At 41.0% G+C, this 6,977-nt stretch overlaps 1 protein-coding gene and 1 long non-coding RNA gene across 24 annotated transcripts in view; one reads left to right on the top strand and one right to left on the bottom strand.

The window, feature by feature from the left end:
* LOC107271854 (suppressor of lurcher protein 1) overlaps window positions 1–6,977 on the bottom strand; it is a 207,028-nt gene that overhangs the window by 55,712 nt on the left and 144,339 nt on the right. For all 18 annotated transcript variants that reach the window (XM_015748347.2, XM_025089067.1, XM_025089078.1 and 15 more), the window contains 2 exons: window positions 5,859–6,070; window positions 3,879–3,956 (listed from right to left, as the gene is read on the bottom strand). In XM_015748347.2, the coding sequence (XP_015603833.1) occupies window positions 3,879–3,956; window positions 5,859–6,070 (290 nt within the window). The remainder of the gene's footprint in view (window positions 1–3,878; window positions 3,957–5,858; window positions 6,071–6,977) is intronic.
* Window positions 1–6,977, top strand: part of LOC107271857 — a 68,151-nt gene that overhangs the window by 8,653 nt on the left and 52,521 nt on the right. For 5 of the 6 annotated variants that reach the window (XR_003060997.1, XR_003060998.1, XR_003060996.1 and 2 more), the window contains exon 1: window positions 4,766–5,223. This is a non-coding gene — a long non-coding RNA (uncharacterized LOC107271857). Of the gene's footprint in view, window positions 1–2,925; window positions 3,038–3,812; window positions 3,955–4,765; window positions 5,224–6,977 lie in introns of those variants that run through there. The other variant, XR_003061000.1, reaches the window with a different exon arrangement.

Here is a 6,977-nt window from a genome sequence, read left to right as displayed (position 1 = left end):
GGGGGGGGGAGGGGGAGCGTGGACGGAAATGGCAAAGGCAAAAAAAAAATTAATGACAGTGTTTTCGCGATTTTATGATATTACCGTGACGATTATCAATCAATGCGAATTAACAATAGCGATACCCAATTGCACAAAGGTAACTAATCAGTCTTATGAATCGTATCTTGATTTCGCAATACGACTGTAGCACTGCGCGTTTGAAGGATGAAATTAAATTAAAAAGAAAAACAACAAAGGGCCATGTATTTCGCGAGATCAAAGGATGAGACTAAACTGTACCGGTCCAAAGAACGAGAGTAGAATTTAAATTCGCTAATGCCTTCTGGACGCACGAGTTCAGCTCGAAACTCCTGTAGAGTGTGTTACGTGCCATTAATTTGGAATTGATATTGATTTCGTGCAATTTGGCAAAAAAAAAATTTGCAAATTTTGAAAATTCATAATGATCAAAATGTACGTTAAAAAATGTAATTTTGCTACCTCACGGAATTGCGGGTATTTGAAGCGAGGTTAATTTTTATAGCCTTTCGCGTTATCGCCACCTCATTATTATCTGCCGTACTTTATAGCGACTATGGTTAATTCATTCCACGTGATTCCCAATGACTTCGCGAATTTCGCGAGGTCCCTGAAATTGGCGTAAAATATCCAGCGATTACGCGCAATGCAAGCTTAACGTTTCGTGTTCCTACGGCACTTTTGCCGAAGCTTATCGCAGTAGCCATAAACGTAGCGACTTTACTTGTCAACATTGTGAAAAATGGAATTTCCTTCGTAACTCCACTTCCCCCTGCAGACTCTGTTTCCGGTCGCTCAACCCGATCTCGATGTATTCGCACGCGGTTTCTCCTCGCCAATTTTCTCCCATTGCGCAAGATCGTCTCGATCCTAAAAGAAGCACAACGACGCGCACCGCGACTCACTGCGACGCCATGAAATAATAAGGCCTATCGGTAATATTTAAAATTGCCGCGTCTCCCGTGTCACATCAATCAGAATAATCCAATGGCGCAGCCACGGAAACCATGGGAAATTCATCTTTATGGGGATTTATTTATAACGCTAAGAAGTACATGTTCCAGACACATGACTTAGAGACACATCGCTTGGTTCCCTATTGCTCGATACTTCTGGGGGCGAAATGAAGAAATAAAGCAAAAAATAGGGGATGAACCTAAAAATGCCCTGTCATTAATAAATGCCCCGAAGGATCTTTCACGAGGGATGATCAAGTGGAAAAGTAGGAGAGTACAATTTTTTTTTTTTTCCTAAAGACTATTTGCTACGAATTACCAGATAGAATTGAAGGTTCATCCCCTGCCAGTATATCCAGTATCCACCCCATCGAGCGACCAACCCCAAAGCCAATCTCTCATCTTCACTTGCGGTCTATTAGATTTCCACGGCTTCTAAAAGGTCACCTACTCTATACCTTCTCTTCGTTTAACCACCCTCCGCCCATCAACTCCTGCCTCTCTTGATGCGCCCTAAACCCTCCTCGTATAACCACCCACCACCCTTAGCTTTGGCGGCTCTTCCCTCTCGACGGCAAAAAGGCCAACATAAATCGTCGCTTCTTTCAACGTCGACGCCGTCGCCAAGAGGATGAGACGATGGCCTTTATGTTTCAGACGCTGAGTTTCCTGGGTCCTCCCGCTAGGGGCGCTGCACGTCAGTTTTCTATGTAGCGATCAAATTTCGCCTAATTGACAAATCGAGGAAGTTAGGTAGCGTTACCGATTTATTGACGACGCCTGCCCCCCCTCCCTTATCGGTATGAACGATCTTAGTCTTCGACGGGCGTCGCATGGCGTCGCAAGGCGTCGCGCTACGAACTTTTCGCACTGAAAATACCGGGCGTCGATCAATCTCTCGATAACGAATTGCCGGTACACCTCGTCGCATTGTGAACGCACCCTGATTCTGTGGGGTTAAATAAAATTGATGTTGAAAAATATTGGTTCAAATTAGTATATCGGCAATTTGTAATTGCAAATAGAGAAAAATTATGAAATTGTACAATTATCAATATCTTGACTCTGATGATGATTAATTTAGTTTTCAGGTAATTTGAATAGTTTTTATGTATCCTCACTGGTTAAAATCAGGTTGATAACCTGATTACGGTGTGCATAGAATAAACACGTTAGATACATTAAGGTGTGAATTCAGTACACGTAAATCTACTTTAACGTGAGACGCCGAGTAAAGGGAACAAATTTAACGATGCATAAAATTTGCAAAGACGCAGCTGTATGCGAGAGTGATTAATATCAGTGAAATAATAATTCGACAAACTTGGCCATGTTGCATTTTTCAATATTGCAAATAACACTTAAAGAGCTGTAATAAATTTTCGAGAAAGCAATCAAGGATACTTGCCAAGTAGAAATTGCGTCTAACTGAAAAGATGCTCGTCTTCCCTGAATTTTTTTTTCATCCAAGTAACTTCCACCTTCTTCATCTACTTTAAATTTTCAAAATCTTCCGTTTTCAGAAAAATTGACATTACACACAGCAAAACTAACATAGCTGTTGAACGATAAATTTGCCAATTTTAAAATCCTGATAGTTCTTGAAAAATTCAAGAATTTCCTGTTTACACTGTATAAAAGGTAAAGTCGCATTTCCAACGGATGAAATTATGAAATATTCATTTAATCTCGGTTCGCGCTTAACACCGTGCAAATGGCTAAGAAGGTTCGCAATCTACTGCATTATTTTATTTTGCATTGCACACAAATGTTAACCATAAACTGTTTCCACGTTCCTCAAAAATTACCAGGAAAATACAACAAAGGCTCTGTGCAAGGATCTAACAGATGAATTCTAAGACATTCTAACATATGAATATCCTCCTATCTTCTTTCTAAGACTGACCCTATCAATTTTTTTTCTAACCTAATAAATATTTTGCATCAGTTTCAGGAAACTTTGCATGGAGACCTGCCCCAGCTGGTGCTCTGGATTCAAAGCACTTACCGAGAAAGGACCCAGATGCTAGTTGACGTTTACAATAGATGCAGTACACCAGGTATGTACTTACCGACCAACCCAGTCGGTATAGTAGTATATAATAAGCAGAGCTCACAGGATCTTTCCTTGTTCTGGGGATGCCTAGGAAACACAGGTACGATTCCAGTAGCTGCTCTACGCGTCTAAGCTCACTTAGGATCTCCAGCTCTGGATTCTATCGTTGCTGCTAGTGGCAGTTAGGTCAGATTTACATGAATAAATAATACGTGTTCGCTCCAAGGGTTCAGTTGAGATTAACCCCATCTTGCTTCCTCGATGACCTCAAGGCGTTGGTGGATTGTTAATTCCTATCGATTGGAATAATTATTGCCTGGTATTGTCCTGGGCATTATTCCGGTTAAGGTGAAACAGTTGTAGTATGAAAATTAAAAAAAAATTTGCTGCTTAATATTTTTCAATTGGATTTATTAAATTTGATTTAAATATAGCTTTTACGTAAAATTCGTCTTCTTCGTCTCGTTGAGATGTTGATCTTTGACCGGAATAAGGTTAACAGCTTTCTAGAAATTCAGTGAATTTTCGATGGACCAACAGCTTATCCAGGGTTGATAACACTTCTAGTTTTAACCACTTGGAAAGTTTCGATCGAGCCATGTCAAGGGGATGCTAATATTATCATGGACTTTACAAGGGTGGTAAAACTTCTGTGTTTTGGGTCATAGGCCATTATCAAGAGCTACAGGGTGCGGAATTTATTAAGTATTTGTTTTTATTGTGATATTTTTATTCTGTTCAATTACGTCTGTCTGACCATCGTTCGTCATGTTTTACAGGTTCGGAAGTGCGTTAAAAAAAAAAAAGCTCCAATCCAGACTTTCTCACGTGTGGAGTGTACTTACTTGTAGCGCTGACAGCAGGACCGATGACGGAGTATCTGGGGTTCCCCGTAACGGCCCCAAAGGCAACCTTGTCCAGGTCTGTAACACATTATTGTAATTATCCCGAGAATATACAGTACCGTTAATTACGGCTGGGAGTCCAAGCACGCGTTGCAACACAGCCAATCTACCTTAATGCAAAGGATCTCAATCTGGGATTTATTAGACTATAAATTTTTAATGCTGCATTTTTCTTGGTCGTTTCAAATTGAACATTGCGGTAGTGACGTGACATGAATTTCTTGTAGCTAGGTCGTACAATATCCCAGATTGAATTATTTCAAATGGGAAGTACAGTTTATTCATTGCTCCGTGCGATAATAATAACGACCTTCGTACGTACGATTAACTGCATTTATTAGCACGACGTCTAACTACGTAGATTTCTTTTTATCTCAAACAGCCTGAAAAAATAGTGTTGACCCGTTAGCATCTAAATTGGGCAATGGCCTATGGCTAAACGGGGAAATTCATCCTAATGATTTGTAAGCCAGTGACTGTGATCGAACGGGGTTGCCTGTGGGGATGTTAGAGTGAGAGATGTGGGAGGAGGAATTGCTCGCCAATTTGTAAAGAAAAGAAAGAAGGGAGAGAAAAGATAAAAAAAAAACAAAACGGACAGTGATACCACTTTAAAAGATAAATAGCAAAGAGTTGGTATATCAAGGGATGTATTTTGTTGAATTAACTGTGTCGAAAGGGATGTTTCCCTTTTGAGAAATAAAATTCAATCTTTCAAATCCTAGGACACGTGCACGACTGTCTTTATGTCGAAAGTTTGTGAAGTAAACTCGGTAATGCATTCGCAGCTGCTAAATATATGTGTTCAGGTATTAAAATTATGGGTATCCTAAGTACGGTACTATTTCTTGAAGAAATAGCTTTCTTCAGCCGGTCCTTGCGAGTCCTCGTGAATTTACAGTCGGATATTAATCAAAGGGAATCTGACCGGCCGAGCTTCCAAGCCCGCCTGTCTCTTCTTTACCGACGCAGGGAAATCCAAGTCGCAGTTTCTTCAGTTACCCGCCGCTCGTGCTAACGGTTACGGAACTCGTTGACTGAAGATAAATAAATTTGACGTTCAGTTTGTTCGGTGTTGTGCGAGTGTGCAACTTTTTAAAGCCTGACTCCTTTTTCCCCGTTTTCTGACTCTGCGACAGAAGCAGCCCGATTGCTTAGTCCAGGCCTTTTCACGTGATTCTCTGTTTCAGTGTCAAGGAACTAACCCCAAACCTGTAGACCAATAGGACAAGACAGAGAAAAAGACGAGGACCCGACGCAACATCTTGCAGACGAACATCCTATGGTGAGTGACTCTTTTCGCTTTTCTTTTCACCGGTGACAAATTTTTGCATGAACCAGACATTCTCAAGCACTCGCGAAGAGTTTAAAAGGTGGATAGGACAGAAAGAGCAATCTCCAAAAATGAAATTTCGGATGCTACCAGAATTTCAGTCGATAACTCTATCTACGTTTGTCCGCGACACTCAACCTTACGTAACACCAAACCCCTAAAGATACCTGATCAATTTATCTTCAGTCAAGCTCTAAAAGCTCCGTATCTGTTTTACTAATTGAGAATCTGCATGACCGACACTGGAGCTTTCTCGTAAGTCTGCATAAGTCTCCGCTCGAGACTACATTACCGACAGGTTGATCATCGATCTCAGTACCAAAATACCAACGATCCAAATAAGCCTATGCGCAACAGGGAATATATTATTTACAAAAGTAAAAACAAGATTCAAAGCGTTAAGCTTTCTTTAAAGCAAACAAATCGATAAATTCCACATCGTGAATAAATCGCCTGAATATTTGTATTCCAACAATTCTATAAAAAAGTCGACTCGAGCCCATCAAAAAAAAAATGTTTTACCCCACATAGAATATCAATGACAGTAAAGTCCATCCGGACATATTCGTTTTATAATTGGTACCGACCAGGATGATGGGCGTCGTCCAGCGGCTGGAATTGGAACATGGCCTTAAAGCCTTGACCAGGCCATTCAGAGTTAGCGACGAATTCGACGTAGAGGTCAGCACCTGTGCTGAGTATCTCGACCTCAGCGCCCTGGTTGCACAGTACGGCTATCGTAGGGGCTGCCGAACTGGTCCCATCGTGGACCCTTATTATATCAGCTCTGTTCAGGCAACTGTAAAGAAATACGTTTTCATTATTGCTCCGGATTGGCCGAACTGCTCGTAACTTTCATCCTATTTACAAGCACAGGAATTACAAAGAAGCGTCCACAGTCGGCCAAAGAATTAATCACCTGGAATGAAGTCCGTAGGTTTCTTTGACCGTATACAGTACAATATACCGTTAGCTAAGTTGGTCGAGGGTTGTGAGTGGGGTGGACGGGGTGACGCATGCCCCTGATAACAATGCTCGGTTAACGTTCTTAATTTAGATGAAAATCGCGATAACTTCAGCTCAAGATAGCTGCGCTTTGGATCCTGACGTTATACCAGTCGCTGACAACCATAACCGTTTGTCTGATTATTTTCTAGCCATTTCCACTGGACCATTCTCGTAGCTCCTGTCCAGCCTCCGTATAAGAATATACCGGGTAACTTTTTATCCATTCACTCGTAGCTCTCCTGGGATCGCTTGATAAATTCTGTCTCTCGTAATACACTGATACTTGCAGGACACTTATGCCAAATGAGAAGCACGAGACGGATTTAGGTAGGGTCTCCAGTGATAATTCAGATAAGGGACGTAATCAAGATTTATTTTCACTATCATTTTATCATTATCAAGATACCCTTTCACTGTGACGTGTGTAAATTGAATTTTTTTTTATTTCCGAAAAAAGGGCACGAAATCGATATACCGTAAAAAAAAGTTGACGTTCAATGGTATCGATTGAGTTTCTTTGGTGATGCGCGGAAATTCAAAGGTATAAAAAGAAAAAGAATAGGGTTCACAGGTACGTGGTAGTACATTGTTATCTTAACACGCGACGGGATCTCTAGTGTGTCGGTATCTTGTCATTCGGCAGGTATATAAATCCAGGAAAGTTTTACGTTATGTAATACCGATCATCCCCCCCCCCA

Source organism: Cephus cinctus, unplaced genomic scaffold (assembly GCF_000341935.2).
Source record: "Cephus cinctus unplaced genomic scaffold, Ccin1 Ccin1_scaffold1043, whole genome shotgun sequence".
NCBI classification, from domain to species: Eukaryota; Metazoa; Arthropoda; class Insecta; order Hymenoptera; family Cephidae; genus Cephus; species Cephus cinctus.
Note: the sequence above shows the minus strand (reverse complement) of the source record. Positions and strands in the feature narration are given on the sequence as shown.